The sequence below is a fragment of the Gavia stellata genome, chromosome 22, assembly GCF_030936135.1.
Source record: "Gavia stellata isolate bGavSte3 chromosome 22, bGavSte3.hap2, whole genome shotgun sequence".
Lineage (NCBI taxonomy): Eukaryota > Metazoa > Chordata > Aves > Gaviiformes > Gaviidae > Gavia > Gavia stellata.
Window position 1 is genome coordinate 14,391,842 of NC_082615.1, and position 21,229 is coordinate 14,413,070.

At 42.2% G+C, this 21,229-nt stretch overlaps 1 protein-coding gene across 7 annotated transcripts; it reads left to right on the plus strand.

The window, feature by feature from the left end:
• Nucleotides 1-79: 79 nt before the first annotated feature.
• On the plus strand, nt 80-12,752 carry GPS1 (G protein pathway suppressor 1). 7 transcript variants are annotated; one of them, XM_059828025.1, is made up of 15 exons: nt 80-112; nt 679-882; nt 2,717-2,809; nt 4,778-4,964; nt 6,179-6,350; nt 6,532-6,667; nt 6,832-6,909; nt 7,315-7,375; nt 7,779-7,864; nt 8,328-8,422; nt 9,548-9,653; nt 10,012-10,092; nt 10,210-10,347; nt 10,579-10,713; nt 11,480-12,752. In XM_059828025.1, the coding sequence occupies exons 1-15, from the start codon at nt 80-82 to the stop codon at nt 11,552-11,554; spliced, it is 1,680 nt and encodes a 559-aa protein (XP_059684008.1). In that variant the 3' UTR covers nt 11,555-12,752. The 7 variants fall into 7 exon arrangements, with proteins under 7 accessions (XP_059684008.1, XP_059684007.1, XP_059684010.1 ...); XM_059828024.1 differs by having other exon boundaries at nt 4,778-4,959; nt 6,186-6,350; XM_059828027.1 differs by lacking the exon at nt 679-882.
• The last annotated feature ends 8,477 nt before the right edge of the window (nt 12,753-21,229 follow it).

A 21,229-nucleotide genomic window follows, 5' to 3' on the forward strand; every position in this document is an offset into this window, starting at 1 on the left:
CCGCGCGACCCGGAAGTGGAAGCCGAGCCGGAGGGAGAGGCGGGGAGGTGAGCCGGAAGTGGCGGCCGCGAGGGGAAGGATGCCGCTGCCCGTCCAGGTCTTTAACTTGCAGGTACGGGGCAGCTGCCTCCTGCCGCCCCCGGCAGCGCCGTCCCGCCGGGGGCCGCCGCGGTGGCGCTCGGCGTCCCTCCCGCGCGGTGTTCGACAGCGCGGCCCAGCCCTGCCGCGGCCCGGCCCGGCCCGGCTTCGCCTGACCCTGCCCTGCTGCGGCCTCGGGGTGGCGCGGTGCGGCCTTCTCCTTCGCCTCCGCGGTTCCTCGCGGGAGGGGGAGCTGCTCTCGGCCGGCCCTGGGCCCTCGCTCGCCCTTCCCGCCGGGTCCGTCTGTGTCGCTTCCGCCGCCGTTCGCGAGGAGCAGCGCCCAGCCGAGCGTCCACCGGCACCCGCGGTGGCCCCCGCCGCTGCGGCGGCCCCCTTGCTTGGTTTTCGCGTTGTACGTGCCGTAGGTAGGGCTTGGGTAGTAGAGGAGGGTGTAATGAGGTGGCGGATGAAGGGGAACTGAGTGCCTGCAGCACAGGAGGAAAGCCGCAGGAGCCCAAAGGGAGTCGGTGTACTGAGCCTGGACCGTCAGTAACCGCACAGGTGATCCCTTTGCGGGTTAACTGTCTTTCTTCCCTTTAGCAGCCAGCAAGTTCTCTGTCAGGGCTCGGGGGTGCGGAAAGTCAGAACAGGATGAGGGGTAGTTCAGCATCCAGCTCAGCATCTTCATCAGTGACAGATCTATGCTGCACCCCCTCCAGCAGTAGGTCACACCTCTTGCTCCCGAGTACAGCAGGAGACTTCAGCTTGAGTGCCGGCTTGTCAGCTTGTGTGAGGCCTTATGAGGTACCTTCCAACAGGGCACCCTTCTGGGCTCAGAAAATTGTGGGGAGTAAGCATTATTTTATTTGCTTTGCGAGTAGTTCTTAAATAAACCTTGCATCTTCCTTCCAAAATAAAGAGCTAGCTTGAAAATGTCTTGAGTTCACATGTCCTAGTGGGACTTCCAGCCTACTTGTTGTGTTTTTCCTTGTCTGGGAGTTAAGAGAAAAATGCAGAATACAGCCTACCAGCATAGCAAGACACAAATAATTCTGTTCCACCAGCTGGAGTTAGTATTAGTTTCTGTAATGCTGATTTCTAAGGAGTCCATATCAGGTTTTTACTATGGTAGGCAAACACAGCCTAAAAAAAGCAACCCTGTTTATGATATAAGAAAAGAGTTAAGGTAGATAAAAATGAAAAGAGTAATGGTCTCAATATATGGTGATTTAAATTGTTTTATGCAGTCTTCCTGAGTAGTGATCCAGACAATCAAACTCTCCTTTGCACCCTCCCTTCATGCAGAGAATAACAAACTAGGAAACAAACTTTTATATGCTTTACTTGCTTTTACTTCAGATTTTGGGAGATTTCACGTCAGCGTTGAGATATGTGCATGTTTGGTACGTACCAGTCTGTGAAAGAATAAACAGGCTGTGGGTGAATACAAGATGCATCAATTTTTAGAGTTAGGAAATCTGGATCTGCCCTTTTCCTCCTTACAAAAAAAACACAACAACCAAACCACCAACCCAAAAAACCCTTTATCTTTGATTTCTTAACAGACAGCAAAATCAATAAAAACATGGAAATAATTTGGTGTTGGTGGGGGCAGGGTAGTTGGCATTTTTGTCCTTTCTAAGGTCCACTCATGCAGTTTACCCCAAATCAGGTGTTGCTTATGGTAATATCTGCACATATTCAGCATGTTATAAGATGACATTCAGCTTGGTTTCCTGAGTGTAAATTGTTAATACCTAGGGGGAATGTTCAGCACACTTTTGACTAGGAGAAGGAAAAGCATTTCGTGATAGCATACCAATTTGGTTTGTGCAGCTGCATAGTAAATGCGTCTTAAATAGGAACATGCGGAGGTATTGTAATGATGTAGTTGTACTGAGGTCTCTGTACTGACACGATTCCTCATGTGGTTCAAAGCAGTACAAGATATACTGGGACAATAAAATTCTGTTGTTCCTGCAAAAGAGAATCTACCTAAATAGTTGGACTCGGGTAACTATAGTAGGATAGTTCAACTAATGTTAAATCTTTGCAGTACAGATAAATTTTTCCCCAGTATTTGTTAGAAACAAATGCAGAATTGCCATTCTGCATTCTGTTCTTTAAATTTTTTTATACTTTTAAAAAGTGTAACAGTTGTCGTGTGTCGCGCCCCCCCCCCAATATTACTTTTAAACATTAAAGCAGCTTTGAAAGGTTCTGGTGAGTTTTTTGGGTACTTCCTGACTTTTGGAGACTCTTGAGCTGAGTGTTAATGCCTGTTCTTGCTCAAGGAAGAGGAATGGAATGTCATTTGGAATTTAGCATGCATGCCTGAGATACTTTGTAGAATCAGATTTATTGACCGCTTCCTTCACTTTCTTGCTGGATAATCTACCAAACAAAATAAAACGCTCTGTGCGAATGCTGAGCCTTACTGCTGCTTGTTTTAGACAAAGCGTCATGCTGAGTAGTGGTGTTGCTAGAGAAAAATCCTAAACATGTCTAAAGGCTGAGGGGTGTTCTTTCATTTTTAAAATGTAATGTGTATTTAAGCTAGTCCTTAATAGATTGAGTCACATAGCTGTTTCCTGCTCAAATGTAATAAGCTACTTTTGATCTCATTTTGCTATTCTAGGGTGCAGTAGAGCCCATGCAGATTGACGTAGATCCACAAGAAGATCAGCAAAATGCACCTGATATCAACTATGTGGTGGAGAACCCCACTCTGGTATGTGCTGGTTGAGGGCTGGTGAGTTACGTTTCTTGGGCACGGCCTCTTCCTTTAAGATTTTTTTAAAAACTCCCTCATTTTACTCCTTGTCAAATTGCCATTTAGAGATTAATAGATTCTCTTCAAAGCAAGGTGGAGTAAGAATAGCAGTGACCTCTTCTGTAGCTTGTCATGTATTGAACTCTGCTGCACCTTCTGAGATGGAGGAATTGCTGGTTTGTGATTTGCTGCATGCTGCCTGTTTGACACAGTTTCCATTCTGAAATAGTTTAGTACATCTCTGATTACTTACAGAGACATCATTCCTTTATTTTGAGGTTTGTTCTTTGAGGAGCAAGGCTCAGGTGCTTTAAGTGTATAATTAGGATAGAATTCTTCCGTTGATCCTCTGGAGACTGGCTAAAATCCACAGAGCTGCAGAGCTATAAAAGGCTGTATTTGCTTATATCAGTTTCTTAAATTTTTAGTTAATGGTTTAAGACTTTGGCCAATTTTTATTTATCAGCTCTGTAACAGTGAGAGATGGGTATTTCAGAAGAGAACAAAAATGTTAATTGGAGAAAGTTAAAGCAACATTAAAATTGCAAAATAAAGCATTCGGTTTGAAAGCTTTGGATCTCACATAACCTCTGAAGCTTTAATTTGTTCTGCTTGTCCCCGTGCCTTGTAACAGTTGTCATATGGTTATTCACTGTTTACTGCACAGCTCTCCTTTTTTTTTTTTTTTTTGTTGGCTTTTTTTGTAGTTTTGGGTTTTAGGTTGGTTTTGGTTTTTTTCAGCATATGACCCGCTACCTTGTTTGAAGGTATTGAAATACATTGCATTTCAATTCTGTTCTGAAGCTAGAGTGATGAAGCAATTAGTTGTGACCTTTATGTCTTTGTTATTACTATAGCATCTAAGCGTTCCACAAAAATTAGTGGTTTTCTTTTCACCATAACTGATGTGAAGGACCGTAATTCCCCTTTGACATTTAAAGAGCTGAGGAGTAAAGTGAAATTACTCAGTGATTTCAGGAGTATTGTGCACCATCAGGCATGAAACTGTGGAGGAAAGAATGTTCCTGCCTATATATTTTTCAAGTTCTGTAGCAAATAAAGCAGGAATCCTAAATACAAATTTTCACTGCACACAGTCCTGTTTCAGTCTCAGAGCAAGATAATTCTTGCATTGAATCAGGCAAGAATCGTGTTAGAAAATGCTACTGTGACATCTATAGTGGTATCTTAATTTAGACATACAGGGGTGAGGGAGTCAGACATGACGTAGGATGCATATTAAATATGGACGGCAACCTGACTCTAGTGTTTCCTACTGCCTGAACGCTTGACTTTCTCCTGAACATCCTGCCTTGGTTGTTTGCATGTGTACTTCTGTCTTTAGGAAATCTCCCTGCAATGCTGTATCATATCTTTACTAGACGTTTTGTGCTCTTCTTCTCCCCCCCCCAGCCCAAGGCTTAAAATCTGTTAAGTGTTCAGAATTTAAACCTCAGATCCTTCCTCAAGAGTAAGAGACCCTATTTGTTCTCAAAGGAGATGTTTTAAGCAATTAGTATGAGCAAAAGAATGCAAATTATTATATGGAAACAATTTTTCAAGGAAAAACTACATCTGGAATGGCTGTCTGGTTTAGGAAACTTCAGCTCAAATGGTGGAATCTTGCCAAAATTATTAACAGGTGATATAACCGATGCTTAAAGTGGGTGAGCTGATTAGCCTTAACGGACAGCATCACAACCAAAATAATGAAAGGTAAATTGTAACGTACTGCATATTTCTGAGGAAATTACTAACATTTGAAGAAAGCAGGAATTGAATAATCTTGCCTGAATTTTTGTTTGTCTGAGTCGTGTTGCCCTCCATGAAGGGGTCAGAACTGCAGGAAAACCTGTGCAGGTCACAGTGTAGTAGCCTGATTTAGTGTTGCTGTCTTTGTCTTCTAAGACCAGGTCTTGTTTGCAGGATTTGGAGCAGTATGCGTCCAGCTACAGTGGTCTGATGCGAATTGAGCGGCTGCAATTTATTGCTGATCACTGCCCACAGCTGCGGGTGGAAGCTCTCAAGATGGCACTGTCATTTGTCCAGAGAACTTTCAATGTTGATGTGTACGAAGAAATCCACAGAAAGTTGTCTGAGGCCACCAGGTACTAGAGATCATGGGAACCTGGGGAGCTTTTTTGACTGAGTTAACACCGATGTGCCACAGTGGGGGTCTTTGCATGTAATACTAGCATGTTCTTCATGCTGATTGTCTTTGCCCTTAGAATTTGATAGCAGTGAAATGTGTGTGTTCAGGCCTAAGGTCTCATGCTTTTTAAAAAGATTAAACACAGAAGACATTACCTCTCTCTGAAGTCGTAGTGTTTTAAAAGGCTACAGATAGATATTGAGGAGAGTTTAGTCCTTGCAACTGCTTCAAATATTAATGAACACAGTTGTCTTTCCTTAGGGAGGTTATGGAGATGAAGCCTCTTCTAGATGCTCTTACATTCATAAATTAAAACCTTATCTAACTGTTTGCCTTGTTTTGGTTTGGTTCCCACCAAACCTTTGTTTTGGTTTTGGTTCCTTTCTTTTTTTCCCTAACAACAGGTTTGCTGTTAAGAGTAGCCTTTGATACTTCACTTATACATCTACACTTCCAGTCTTTGCATTGTTTTTGTTGCTGTGCACATTTGTTGATTTCTTGTCTGTTTTGCCCTGGGAATCTTTACCATGTATGTGTGCCAGTATGTTCATTGCTTTCTTACATGTGAAAAGGACTGTTGGTAAAAACCGCAACCAAACAAACAAAAACCCCAAAAAACTCAGAATGTGGTTTTCTGTTTAAAATATTGGAAAGTGGGTTCAGTGCACGTAGATATGTTGATCTGAGCTGGATGGAAAAAGAAGTTGGATAGTATCTGTACAGTGTAGCTTTGCTATCAAGCCATTGCAGTATAGCTGGGGAGAGAACTCGTAAAGATGTGCACCCTGTGTCCCATATAGAGACTCTTTAGACTCTTTAGAGTCATTAAATACTTTTGTAGAATGTAATAATTCATTGCAGCACTGTTACTAACTTGCTTTCAATTGATTTATAGAACAGGTTGTTTCTTTAAAATTAGCAATGGCTTGCTTGTTATAATATCTGCAAAAGATCATTAGGATAATTTTGAGAAGAATTTGTAAATGTCTGTGATACTTATGTTACTGTTTTCACTGGCAATCTTAGCAGTCTTTTTCTTTTTTCCCCACCACCCTTGTTTTCTCTTTGGTCTATTTCATGTATGCGGTATTGTTTGTTAGGGTAACAGTGCCAGGTACTTAGCAGACCTCTGTTTTGAAAAGTTTGCAGCATAATAGCCCCGTTCAAACTCTTTCCTTTCAGAGAACTGCAGAATACACCTGATGCTGTCCCTGATAGTGGAATCGAACCCCCTCCTCTTGACACAGCTTGGGTTGAAGCTACACGCAAAAAAGCTCTTCTTAAACTGGAGAAACTCGACACAGATCTGAAAAATTACAAAGGGAACTCCATCAAGGAGAGTATCAGGTGAGATGCAGAAGGCTCTGCTGGAGCAAGGAAGAGCATTTTGCTCCTCCAGGCACCTAACACAGGATGTCAACTGCATTCAGTGCCTTAGGTCAGTGTGTTGAGTTACTTGTTTGGAACAAACTGACTGTGTCCCTTTCTAAGCGCACAGTTCATTGGTATTTTAATTCCTGTGCTCCAGGAGAGGCCATGATGACTTAGGTGATCATTACCTTGACTGTGGGGACCTCAGCAACGCTCTCAAGTGTTACTCACGAGCCCGTGATTACTGCACCAGTGCTAAACATGTTATCAACATGTGTCTCAATGTCATCAAGGTAGGAAGGTTTGCGGGAAATGGTACTTGGTGTCTTTCTGATATCTGCTGTAAAGTCGACCTGTACTTTGCTCTAGTTACCCCTCTTGCGTCTGCAATGATACTGCTTATCTAAGTAACACCATTTATCCATGCCTATTCTGCACTGTTTCTGGCTCTCTACAGGTCAGTGTGTACCTCCAGAATTGGTCTCATGTTCTGAGCTATGTAAGCAAGGCTGAGTCTACACCAGAAATTGCAGAAGTAAGGTCCTGCTTTTTAACTTGCATGAGTTTTCCCTTTGTTTTCTGTCTCCAAAATTTGTAAAATGAGTTCTTCCTTTCCCCTTTACAACTTGCTCCCTATAAGACTCCCTCCATCTTACAGTCTTTTCTTCCTCTGATCCAGCCTCCTTGGCTGCTATACTATCTCTTTTGAGATTCATTGTTGCTTTTCTCCCATGATATGTGTGTAGGAAATCTGACTCATGGTAAAAACAGAGAGACTTCCCATCCTCAGTTCTTGCCATATTTCCCAAAACAAGTAAGATGAAGTTATCTTGCTGTTGAGATTTGCAAGTTAATTATTAGGATGAAATATCCCAAGAACAGTTGTAATCAAAATGGTTTTCATGCTGCTTGCTCACTACTGCTTTTTCTTATCCTTCAGCAAAGAGGAGAAAGAGACAGCCAGACACAAGCAATTCTTACCAAACTGAAATGTGCAGCAGGTGAGTGAATCCTTCAGCTTCCTGTATTGTCTGCCCATCTTTCTGCCTGTTAGCTGTCTGTAGGGCTTTTTGACAACAGTGTGTGCTTGGTTCCTTTTTCCTCTCAGATTTGACAGACTTTGTATTTTCTCACCAGAAATGCAAAATTTAATAAAGCTGATGAGGTGGAACTGCTGACTTGTTTTTGCAATTTCTTTCTTCTCCCTAAGTTTCTTCAGAGAGGATGCTAGTGTGAGTCGATGTAGTTCAAAGCGTGCTAGATACTGTCTGTGAGGGTCTCGTTTCACTTCCATAGTGAAGGCACTAGCGACGATGTGGGGGCCTGTCCTACTCCCCAGATTTTGCAATTTCTCCTAATTTGTATGCCATCATAAACAAAGGACTAACTTTTTCTGGTTCCTAGGCTTGGCCGAACTAGCTGCTCGGAAGTACAAACAGGCAGCAAAGTGCTTCTTGTTGGCATCATTTGATCACTGTGATTTCCCTGAGGTGAGGACCAAGAGGGAGCTGTATGCAGGTGTTGGAGGGGATGTAATTCTTCTAAGTATTAGGTTGTAAAATTCAGATATTGTAGTTATTCTCAACGTCACTCCTGTATAGTTTGGTGGTGCTGTGAACCACGTGTTTTGTTTTGTTTTTTTTTTTTTTTAAAATAAGTCTCTGTTCTTGGGCTCTACTCTAGATCACATAGGAATTACCTGTGAGATTTATGTATCTGTGTAGCTCAATCAAAAGACTGGTTGTTTGAACCTGTTTCTGCTCTCTTAGCAGTGGACAATCACTCCTCAGGCTCTGGGTGAATGCCTGAGAGTATGCTGAGTGGTTCCACTGCATTTGACAAGGACTAATCTTGTCACTGCGTGAAGGAAAGGCCTGAGGTAGAATACTTAATTCCAACCTTCTGCCATTTTAGTAGTCAGTGACAGCTCGCTCTCTCTTTTTCTCTCTCTAGCTGTTATCTCCTAGCAATGTGGCTGTGTATGGTGGTCTCTGTGCCCTTGCTACCTTTGACCGTCAGGAACTGCAACGAAATGTTATCTCCAGCAGGTGAGTCATGCCTTAAGAGGAGTTTGTATGTACTGGACATCTTTTGGGACATGGGACTTTGGTTGAGAGTGGATTCTGGCAGGAGTAATAGCTTTCTCATACAGGAGAGAAAGAATCACTGAGCCTTAGTTTGGCTTTAGCATTAAGTGACGTTTCACTGTCTAAAACACAGTCGTTAATCACAGCTGAAATTTTCTTAGTATAATGAAAGTTTCCAACTCGGTCCAACATCTATATAGCCCAATTTTCTATCTCCATCAGTGGTCCATATCAGATACTAAATCAGACAGACAGAGCCCTACAGAGGGCAGCTGTAAGATAATTTGCCTTCATGTTACCACTTTTTCTGGTGCATGTTAATTGTATTAATACAATTTAATAATTGTTAATACAACTTGCAGCATAATCTAACTATAACATATACACGGTTAAGAGAATTACAGTCTTTGGAAGAAAATGGATATTTGTGTGTTATAGATTGAATTAAAATGATACTGAATTCCTGTCAGCTAAGTGTGTGGAAGCACTAATTTTAAATCGATGTGGAAAAAGGGTTGTTATCGTGACTTTTTTATTGGCAGATTCATAGGGTGAGATCCCAAGGTTCGGAAATCTGTGATGGAGAATTGGGAGAGCACTGAGAAAGAATGTGCATCCCAAAGATTTCCCACACTTATGATAGGTTATTTTCCTAAGACAGTTGCATGCTTAACCTAGCTATGGCGTGCTGTACTTAGTGAAGGCTGTGCTTTGAAAGGGAACACAAAGCTGGCCAGCACAGACTACAGTGCATGCACATATGTGGCCTATGTTTTCTGGTAGTGTATCCTGATTTTTGACCTATTCCCACTCATTTTTTTGTTTCGTGTGGACAAACACTTCTACCGCTTGGTTTGGCAAAAGTCTTTTGCCTTCCTTCACCACAGTTCTGATGCTGGGCTGCATCTCTCTGTGTTCCAGGCTCCCAGTGCTGCTGAAAAAGGACTATCTGGTCTGTTAGAGAGTAAATTCTTGGAATCTTCAAATGATAGTGAGAGTTTGTAGCCTTGCAACTTGGAGTGACAGGGTTGTGGGATATTTAAGTGGTGGGTTCCAATGTCTGATTACTGCCATCTTTATCTGTAGCTCCTTCAAATTGTTTTTGGAGCTGGAGCCACAGGTTCGTGACATCATCTTCAAATTTTATGAATCTAAATATGCTTCATGCCTGAAGATGCTGGATGAGATGAAGGTGAGTTGCAGGGGAGCAGTGTAGAACAGACCCTAAAAGTTCCCTTCGCCTAGCCTTTTGTGAGAAGCAATGACTGTTAAAAGTAGAGCTGTTAAAAGAGCTGTTCAGCTCTTCTGTGTCTTCTGTCTCCTGACGTGATGAATGGAAATTGGGAGTAGTTTAGCAGTAGAGGGTGAGGAGAAATGATAATTTTTTTAAATATTTTGCTAGTTCTCTTATTCATTCTTGTTTTATGGTATTCACTTGCTGTAGTGTAATATCCTTAAGGTTTAAATATGTACACGTATATGTCTCAGAACATAGGAATAATATATTTTTCCAGGCTGCTTCTCAGCTTCTGATGTGTTTTTTTGCGCAGGACAACCTGCTGCTGGATATGTACCTTGCACCTCATGTCAGGACACTTTATACCCAGATTCGAAATCGTGCCCTCATCCAGGTAATTGTTCCTGTAATCCCGAGAGGTGGATGAGGCTACCTCTTTGTAATTGCTTTTCCCATGGTTTTTCAGAGGGCGGGGAGTACATTTGGCAACTGAGTATTTTCTTCTTCCTAGTACTTCAGCCCCTATGTGTCGGCAGATATGCGCAAGATGGCCACTGCTTTTAATACCACAGTGGCTGCTCTGGAAGATGAACTTACTCAGCTGATCCTGGAGGGACTGATTAATGCCAGAATAGACTCGCACAGTAAGGTGAGTGCATCTGAGCCCCAGACCGAACAGCTGTACTAAGATTAGAAACTCTCCATTCCTGGGACACTTTGAAGTTGCATTCATCTGTTGTGACTGGTGTTTTCAGTAGGGCTGATCTGTGTGTAAACTCAGACTCCGTGATACCTTAGCTTTGCTCCCTTGTGCAGAAAGGCCTTCCTGCTGTGGAACCCTGTTATAGCTCCTGTGTACAGTTCTCTGTATTGGTTACAGATTCTTTATGCTCGAGATGTAGATCAGCGCAGCACAACTTTTGAGAAGTCTTTACTAATGGGCAAAGAGTTTCAGCGGCGTGCTAAAGCTATGATCCTGCGAGCTGCAGTCCTGCGCAACCAGATACATGTCAAGGTATGGGCGTATTAAGTGTGGACTTTGAGACAGTGTTAAGATTTCTAATTTTTTTTTTAACTGAAACTGACAAAGTTGGTGAATTGAAGATTCTGGAGGGGAATGGATTTATTGTGCTCAAGATTGGACAAATTCTTACAATAGTAAATATTAAATATATAAGGAACAAGTGTTTCTAGCAAAACATTGACCTACTTGTACAACGCGGAATGTCCAACTTTGAAGTTTATATGCCTGGGTTGTTTCTAACGAATTCATTCTGACTAATTCTTGATACACATACCTTTTATCTTACCAAAACAAAGATTGTTTGAAGTAATTTTTTTTAGTAGAGGAAGTAAAAAATGCATGAACTGCTTGAAGTATTCCTTCCAGGATGCAGTTCCAAAAGAATGTCCTTAGGGAGAGCATAGAGATGTCCTTAGAGGTAAGCCATCTGCCACAGAATGTATTAAATTCTGTGGTATATTAATCTCTGTGATAACTAAATGCCAGATAGGATTCATCTTCTGGGGCCAACAGCACCTTCTACATAGTAAATAAGAGTGCCTTAAAAGTTCTGGTTTGACTTTTTTAGGAACAGTTCTTGTGAACCGTAACTGTAGAAGTTGTAAACACAAAGCTTTTGCAAAGCCATCATTATTTATGAGTTGGGGGTGTGCTCTCCCCCTGCTGTTATCCCGCTGTGCTTCATTTGGTCTCTCAGGAAGCACTCTGCAGGGTATTTACACATCACTAACTAGGATGTGTTTTGGTCTTGTTGCAGTCTCCTCCGAGAGAAGGTAGCCAAGGGGAGCTTACTCCAGCTAACAGCCAGTCCAGGATGAGCACCAACATGTGAAAAACTTCGTGCACTACCAAAAGAAATGGTCCCTCCAGGACTTTACGCAGTGTCTCACCCACTAACTGCTGAGCTTCACAAACTGTCCCTGTCTCCCTCACTTCTTGCTTGGATTGAGAGGGTCAGGGCTGATGGTGGATAATATCAATATTCCAATAACTTCAATTCTCCTTGAAAAGAAATTCTTTCTAAAAACAGCATCCCTGCAATGGGTCATCATTTCAGTTTTGGTAGAACATCTTCCTCCATTCTCCTTCTTCCACCACTCCATAAAGAGCTGTCAGGTTATTCATACAGATGCTGATTTGAGAGTTTTTCAGCTGCTATTAGTTTTCTTATTTCAAAGCTGCAAAAATAGTTAGTGTTAAGTTGAATGGACAGGCGTGATCTAAGATGAATTTCGCTGGCCTGAAAGTATTGCCTTGATTCTGAGAAATACTGAGCTTTCTGTTTATTCCAGATAAACTTTACAACTGCATTGCTCTCAGTTACGGAGCCAGAGTTCTGATGGGAGAGATTTCCTTTGAGAAACACTTAATGATTTTTCACCTACACCAGAAAACATGGCACTGCTTCCATGCATTCAGTCACAGGCCTTTATTTTAGGGTGTTATGTTTACCTGGATCCAGGTTCTTTCTCTCTGGTCTCTGTTTTCAAAGACCTGTTTCCTGATGTATTCCCCACTTGTGCATGACCTGGCTTTGGGGTCCAGTGTTACCATAGCAGTAAATCTCTACTTCATGCAAATATTGCTGCTTGTCCAGTCTTACTGCCATAGTGTGTGATGGTTTCCCAACATGTGCAACAGTTGCTTCTGGTAGCATGGATAAATGCCATAAAATACCACTCAAGTCCTGTGGAAGAGCTGAAGGCAGCCAATCTAGGTGCCCGCTCTCCAGGTGCATTTATTCTGCTTTTCCTTTTATAAAGGGATTAAAGGTGGCAGACCAGGTGTGTGCGTGTTCTGTGTTAATGAAAGGAGATATGCACTGAATTTTCTGAAGTCACTGCAGCCTTGCATTCATCTAATCCATAAGGCAAGCTAAGAATTTTGATCCAGCCCTGACTGGTCTGGCAACTGACTACAGATGTTACTGTTAATGTGTTAATGCCTTTTTTTTTTTTTTTAACCAAGTTGTTATATCTAGTGCATTAAACAGCAGGATTAAAAAGCTTCTGAGTATTTGAAGTTTTGTGTTAAAGTTGGGCTTTAGGTATTTTGGTCTCAAGCCATTGATTTTTGCTAAGCTTGATGTTTTGTAGGCCATTGTATTTTGCTCTCTGATCTGGTTGGAGATGCAGCTTGGATGAACTGTGAAGAAAGTACAATTTAAGGGAACGTTCTAACAGCAAAATTCCCGGACTGCATTTGCATAGCTGCTAAATTGCAACAGCGCTCTCTCCCTTTGGCTTTCCATGCTTCTTATGACTTAGGTGCTGAAAATGGAAGCAATAGTTCCTGTGAGGTCTTTGGTTAAATGTCTTCCATTTGGCATGGAAAAATCCCATTTTTGAGAGGAGAGAGGAGAGAGCTAGTTAATCAAGAACTTCAAGTCAGGCATCACCGATGGCCAGTTTAGTGAGAAAGGCAAGTTGAGTCCTCAGGTAATTTGCTGTACGTCCTTGTAGAAATCCTGGAAAAGTAATTTTAATGCCTTCTGCTCATGCTAAAGTAAAGCCATTCAGTCCTATAATACTACCAAAACCTTCTTGCTTTCTTCCTAAAATGGGCCACTGATACCATTTCTAAGGAAAAGATCTTACGCTCTGCTCTTAAAAAGATGGTTTTGCAACCCAATTAAGTTCATCATGTCAGCTGGCTATCTTTTCTTATGCACAGCTTTCACTCTCTTGATTTTATTAGATTACTTCTGTTCCTTCCTGGAGGCTTTCTGCTGGAGGAATCCTCAATTGTAAATGGACATCTTCAGCACGCTGACTTGAGAGTCTCTGCTCTTGCAGACACTAGCACTTGTCTGCTCTCAGGAAGTGGGTGGAAGTGTGTATCCTTTAGCAGTCGGCATGGATCCCACGAGGTGGCAACAGCAGTTTCCAGCTCCTGCTGTGGCCTGAGGCAGTTCCATAGCTGGAGCAGAGGTGACCCGTTTCTTCTCTCCAGACAAAAATGCTTACAACCTCTTTTGGACAGGTAGAGCATTTCTCTTTTATTGTTTAGTTCATTGTCACTGTGCAAGCATAGTGTATGCTTTTGTAAGAATTATTGGCATGTAACTCTTTCCTTTAGCCTGTGAAAGAAGCTGCTGTTGCTTTAGGATCTTGTAGATGTGAGTCAGGTCTGTCCAGGCATATTTCTTTTAGACGTTGTTTAACGCCTGCTTCAGTCCTGACTATCTGCCAGTCCAAAAATCAGGAAATACAACACAGCACGGATATAGTTCTGTATAACTTGCATTCATAAGCAGTTTCCCCCAATGAAAGATTATTCTTACCTTAAATTTCTAAATAATTTCCCAAGTAATAAATGGGAAAATAGTGACTCACTTAGAATGAATTTCCAGTGATTCCCTGTGACCACCAAGGTAATTCAGGGGATGAAGTTTTGTGGGAACTGTAGCATGTTATGTCTAGGATATGTTCAGAGGAACTTATTTAAGTGAATTTCATGAACATCTTTCTTATGAGGAAAGGCTGAGGGACTTGGGTCTTTTTAGTCTGGAGAAGAGGACACTGAGGGGGGGATCTTATTAATGCTTATAAATACTGAAGGGGTGGGTGCCAGGAGGATGGGGCCAGTCTTTTTTCAGTGGTGCCCAGTGACAGGATGAGAGGTAACGGGCACAAACTTGGTCATGGGAAGTTCCATCTAAGCATGAGGAGGAACTTCTTTACTTTGAGGGTGGCAGAGCACTGGAACAAGCTGCCCAGAGAGGTTGTGAAGTCTTCTGCTCTGGAGATATTCAAAACTCGCCTGGACGCATTCCTGTGCAACCTGTGCTAGGTGACCCTGCTCTGGTGGGGGGGTTGGACTTGATGATCTCCAGAGGTCCCTTCCAACCCCTATCGTTCTGTGATTTTGTGAACTTGTACAGCACCTTTTTGTTGATGAGGAAGGAGATACCAGTGGTAGGCCGTAACTGATGGTGTCCTCATGCAGTGTAAATCCTGCTTTCTTTACCTGACCTAGCTAGGGATAAAGGAAAAGCAGTTGGAAAGAACCTGCTTCTTTTGGCGAAGGCAGTTTTAATTAGCACAACTAAATTTAGTGGTAACGTAGAAACTGCCATTATGAGATTTGTGTTGGAGTAGTTGGGGATGATTGGTAATTATCTGGCCAGAACTTGTCCAGCATAGTGGTCTGGGTTGCTAAGATTTGTAGAGGAGGTCTGTAAGAGGAGGCGATTATATTACCGCTTGGGACTGTGGCTGGGTGCAGCAGCATCTGTAAGCTACTGTTGTTTGAGAGACTTCAGAGGATGTAACAGGGTTCTGTCTTTGCCCCATGCCATGCATGTATGGTCTGTATACTGGTTTCTGGGACTCTGCTGTAGCAGTCTCATCATTACTTTGTAACTTCGTTGAAATTTCAGCATTGTTGCAGCCTCTGGATGGCTCCCAAAACTGACGCTGAATAATGTATTATTTCTGATACATGCCATGTAATATAAACTGTCAGATAAACAAATTAGGAAACTTTAATAATAGCAACAATGCTTCTGACAAAGACCCATCATGCATAGGAAGAAAGTGCTGGTCAAGTGTTGATTTTTTTTTTTTTTAAATTCTTTTTTTTATTTTAAGAGTAAAGTCTCAGCCAACTTAATTTGGCTATTTGAGGTTCTTATGCCATCTCCTTCATTACTTTTCATATGAAACAGATGACAAGGGGGGAGCAGTGTGCTCCACAGGACAGCGCTCTTAGTATTTTCTTGTGCCACCCCCTTGTGAGAGCTGAGACTAATGCAAGTCAGCATTTCATTTTTTCAGTAGACCATCAAATGTGGATTTGCAGTAGGGTGAAAAACACCAAACTGGCATGGAACTGACTTCCGCTTATTGCTGATGCTGTTAGGGAATAGGAGATGAATTACTCTCTGCTTTGCAAATGAGCTTTGTACTTCAGCTGGTATTATTTTGGCTTCCGTGTTCCTATGGATCTGTGAATTCCATTCAACGTTTCATAGGGTCTGATAGAGAAACCTAGCATTAATTATCTCATAGGATAACTCGATCAGGCTAAATTAATTAGACAGGGTACAGAGACTGGCTAATAGGGTATGTCAGCCTCTAAGAGAAATGTATGAGATACAGTAGTTAGAAGTTTGGTAAATTCATAATGCAAGAAAGACAGTTTCTTGACAGCAAAGAAGTAATTCAAGCTTAGGCTTCAGTAGACTTATTAAAAGATACAGACTGAAGGGTAGCTGCATTAGCAAAACATGGTCTAATTCAAACAAGAATTCAAGTGGCAAGACCTGAAAATCTGTTTTACGTGGTAGATCAGGCTAGGTAATCTTGTTGTCCTTGATCCCACAGATATCACTGTTTCAGTTCTCTAATACTTCTGCAGCTATACCTTTGACTATTATACTCCATGTGCCTGTAGTTTATGTAACTGTGAAATCTATGTGTACATAAAGTTTGTACCCTGTAAATACATGCTGAGATCCAGGGTTTTCAATCTTTGTTTTGATGTACTTCTTTTTGTCTTTTTCTTTTTTTTTTTTTTAATTTGCAGATATCTCATCTCATAAGCTGTTTGCCAAATAAAGGCAGTTGGCTTTCTTTTTGTCAGGTGAACTACTACTACTTTTTCTTATGTGCCTCTGAAAATGTATTTAGATACAAGAATCCAATCTCCCTCAAATCCAAAGACTGAGGATGATTTTCACCATCATTCTACATGCAGAGCGCTGCCTTCTCGTCCCCCTACTGCCATTAAAATTAAACAGTGTGTATCTTCTTGAGGGCCTGTGAAACAGAAACAAAATAGGACATTACCTTTCTGAGTTGGCAGGCTGCAATTTTTCGATTAGAGATAAACAGGATAATTAGTATATTGCCTAGCCTGAAAGTAATCCCTGGTTAGTGTAGGTGCAGGTGTGCCCAGCATGAATGGTAAACGGCTTGGCTTTACTCATGTTGTAATAGTGCCTCCTAATTCACAAGCATTGTTTATTAAGAAATTGATACACTGGTCATCTTTACCTTATTAATTGCAAGTTTATCAACTTCTAGAATGTCTGTTGAAAGTTCACGTTGCAACTTTCTTTTCCATTAGCATGGTGATTTGTAGTTAGATGGACAAAGGGAGTTTTGTGTTGCAGTGCCTAACTGAACAGTATTCCAGTCGTGTGTTAGGAGCACTGCAGTCTTCTGCCATGTCGTGGGACAGGAGCTAACAAGATAAGCATGCATCTATCTGCATTACCTATTAAGAAATGCCTTGGAAGAGGGGGTGGGGATGAATACGCCTTAAATACTAATTCTGCATAGAAATGTGTCCAATTGGGATTTTCAAGTATAAGGCCCTTCCTGAATTTAGGAGCCTAAAGCTGGCTTGATCCTTTCTTCACACTGGTAAGTGATTCTGTGATGAGACTGTACTCGTGAGAGATGTGTTCTAAAATCCCACTGTGTGGTTAGGAGTATAACCCAAATCTCTCACATAGCACCAGTCCACTACTGTGTTGTAACAGTGGATGTTTCTCATGCAAATGCCTTTTCTGACTTTGTAAATTTTCTCTGGCACAGTGAGCAGGAGAATGACTGAGCTTTCTGATGTTTTTGGGAATCTGTGTAAACGGGAAGGGGTCAGGTAAGCAGTTTGAAATTCCATGATAATGAACATTTGGCTTTTTATTAGAAGAGGGGCTTTTCACACAGACCAGGGAACTCAGAATACTTGACAGCTTTAAAGTGTATGTCTGCAAGGGAAGAAGTGGACTATTTCTACAGGAGGTGGGAGATGTGGTTTCAAGTTCCCATCTTTAAACAAGGCAGAGAAGCATTTTTAAACTTGGGTCTCCCACACTGATCGTTGGGCTATTTGGTAAATGCCACACCCTTTTCCTCCCCCTCGATTTCTATGCTAGTTCCCGTTCACAAGGCAAGCTAGAGTAACACCTACCAGCTTAGTGTCTGAACTTGATTTGAATACAAGGGTAGTCAGAAATTATGAAAGCTGCTGAAAGTCTTGGTTAACAAGCTGATTAAGGTTGGAAGATGCTATTCCCAGAACATCATGGAAAATATTTTGTTCAAGTAACGAGCAAATGAAATGGGAAGACTCAATAGGAGAGTTTGAACTACTTTTATTGTCATAATCTGTAGAAAGCCACAACTGTTAGGCAGCATTTAAGTCCAGCCTCCAAATGGATATGAAGTTCTTACCTCTTGTGGTCCCTCTAGAGGACTCGGTGTGAGTGAATGGGAACAGCTAGATAAAAGCTAGCTAGATGCAGATAAATGTCCAGAGAGATTCAGATGCACGTGATCATGTGATAGGGAAGGGTCCTCAAGAAGTAGCATGGAAAATTTGAACACAGAATAGAAGAAAGTGAGCACAAGGGTGATTGACAGAAGGGTAGGCCAAGGCCTCTGCTTCACGGTGCTCTGCTTAGTGTTCTCTTAATCTTGCTTGTGGGCTTTCTTGTTATTAATGCTTTGAATGAGAATGTTTCTCCAGACTGAGTAAGTCTACAGCTACTAGTAGTTCAGGATGTTTTTTTCAGCATATTGTTCCAGTCCATGTATGAACGCATGACTGTAAACTATAACATAGTTTGTAATGCAGGTTAGGAAATACGAACTGATCTTGCCAGGGCTTGAGGGGGTGTGTGTACACGTGCATGCATGAACACACATACACACATAAGCAGGGAATGGTTGTTGAGAAGTCAAAAAAACATGTTAAAAATGGTTTATAAAATAATCAGGGCATGTTGTTATCTTCTGATTCCTGAAAGTGCTGTGTTTCTGTCATTAAAAAAAAAAACAACCCCTGAGCCCCTCTTTTGACTGGGGGTGGGGCAGGGAAGGGTCTTCCCTATTTTCAGAAATGCATGGTGCTGCATCTGTTTTCTGACCTTGGAGGCACTTCCGATTTTGGGTTCATTACTGTTAGTAATCTTTCTTTTCCAAGGCAAGGGCTCTTATGCCCTGAGAAGACACTCCGCCAGTGCTTCATGCAGACCTAGTATTCTGGGTGCTGGGTTTCCTGTTCATTTCCTTTCAGACCCAGTGTAACTTGCAAAAGGGAATATCTGACAGGCAGAGGAAGAATCTCTGCAGTTGGGATTCTAGAAAAATAAATGTCAGCCAGATGAAGCATCAAGGAAAGAAACCATAAAAGTCTCCTTCCTGGCTCCTCTCCTCCCAACTGTGTTCAAAACAGCTCTACCTGATGCTAAATGACCTATTTTAAGTTTGTGTAAGGTACACACCTAGGTCAGCTCCAATCTGTGGAGGTTTCTCTTGCACAGGCTGAACATAAGAACACATACCACAAGGTAAAACAGGATGAGCTGTTTTGTTTGTGAAATGAAGCAGCCCCCACCCAGCCAAACCCCCAAATCATCAACTGTTCGGCACTATAGACCAGAAAGAGGTAATACAGAGTATCCACTCAGAATACATTACTACATACTGTAAGACAGTCCACTTGCTAGACATAGTGTTGGCAATTTGCTTGCTTTATTTGCTTACAGAACTGACAGCCCGGCCACAATGTAATTTCTTGTTACTGGCCCATACAGTGCTGCAGTAGGCTGTTAGAGAACTGTTAGGTTACACACCAGGCTAGAATAAATTAAAACAAACAAAAAAAATTAAACCAGTTATGAATGAAACTTGCCTCCATGGAGGCAAATTTACTGGCTTAAAACAGGCATACTTAGTCTAGCAAGCAGGGTGTGCTCGTAAACATATGCCAAATCTCTTGACGGTCTGGCCATGTGAAGCAGAGGTTTGACTGGGTGGCAGCAGGTCCTTGGGTAGTGCCATGGTTGGGACCTACACCCATCGGAGCCTGACGTGCTCTCAGTTGCAGGCAAGCCATTCTAGATGTTCACGGTCGGGGCCAGGCACGTAACTCTGTGTGGTCCCCAACCTCCCCCCCTGCTTCTTTCTCCTACCCATTCCCACCCCCACCCCCCCCGGCTGTTTGTTTGTTTGTTTTGGGGTTTTTGTTTTGTTTTTTTCCTCTTTTCTCCACTTCCCTTGGAGGAACAGTAGTTTAAGACCTGCTAATTTTACAGTTAAAAAGCTCTCGTGCTATACAGGGCTCGTTCATAATGTGCCAGCTTTGTCAGACCAAGCATGTCTAACCTGCATGTTTTACAGGCTCCACAATGCATCATTGCTTTGGTCCCTTCAGTAGGCTACACAGGACAAGAAAGCAAGGATTGACAGGCCTGCTGCTTTTAGCGCACTAAGGTGCTAGCAGCTCTGCAGCAAAGCTGCTCAGTCTGCAGCTGCAGGAAATGGCAGCATACTCTGGAGCAGGGTCACTAAGTATGCAGTGAAGTAAACTGCATTCAGAAAACAAGCCACAGGGAGGTGAATTTTCAAAGCTGAGCTAAGCTTGCTTTATTTATTCTAGCTTAGGCATGGGATAGCTTGACTTCCATTTTTTTTTGGTCTGTTATTAAACAGCTGCATATTATTGATCAGAGGGCTGGAGCACTTCTCCTGTGAAGACAGGCTGAGAGAGCTGGGATTGTTCAGTCTGGAGAAGAGGAGGCTCAGAGGAGACCTTCCAGCAGCCTTCCAGTGCCTGAAGGGGGCCTACAAGAAAGCTGGAGAGGGACTTTTTACAAGAGCATGTAGTGATAGGACAAGGGGTAATGGCTTTAAGCTGAAAGAGGGTAGATTTAAATTAGATACAAGGAAGAAATTCTTCACCATGAGTGGTGAGGCACTGGCACAGGTTGCCCAGAGAAGTTGTGGATGCCCCATCCCTGGAAGTGTTCAAGGCCAGGTTGGACGGGGCTTTGCACAACCTGGTCTAGTGGAAGGTGTCCCTGCCCCTGGCAGGGCGGGGGTTGGAACTAGGTGATCTTAAGGTCCCTTCCAACCCAAACCATTCTATGATTATTGCTGATTTTTTTTTTTTTTTTTTGACTGCTGACATTCTTTACAGCAAACTGAACACTGGAAGGGTAGACTTACTGAGTGCCTAGGAGGCACACAAAGCCCATGGGGAAAAAGTGTAAAAGCCAGGTAGGGGGTCTTGCATGTGTAGACCAGCATTGGTTTTGACACACTCATCACAGAATATATCAGGTGGGAAGGAGAAGGAATGATCACATAATTATGAGACTTTGAGTAGGGAAAGGTTCATGGACTTGGTTCTAACTTGGCATGTCATTTCAGACAACTCTCTATTAAAATAGAGCTTTCATTTTCCCCCAACCTTTGGCTCATGGGAGACGGTTAAGCTTTATCATACTGTATATAACTAATAGTTAATACACCATGTGGTTATAGCAACATCTTCTAGTTTTACATTCATGTTTTCAGAGTACAGCTAGATTCCTTTCTGCATTGAAAACACAGACTGCTGAAACTCAGACAAATGTGACACATTTTCTGTTTAGTGAAGGTCATTGACATTGCTCTTTTCAGTATGCCAGAAGGCTGTTCTAATACAAGGAAATTTATTCCCCAATATTAGAAACAGGACATGAAGGGTTAATGAACATACAAGAGGCAGA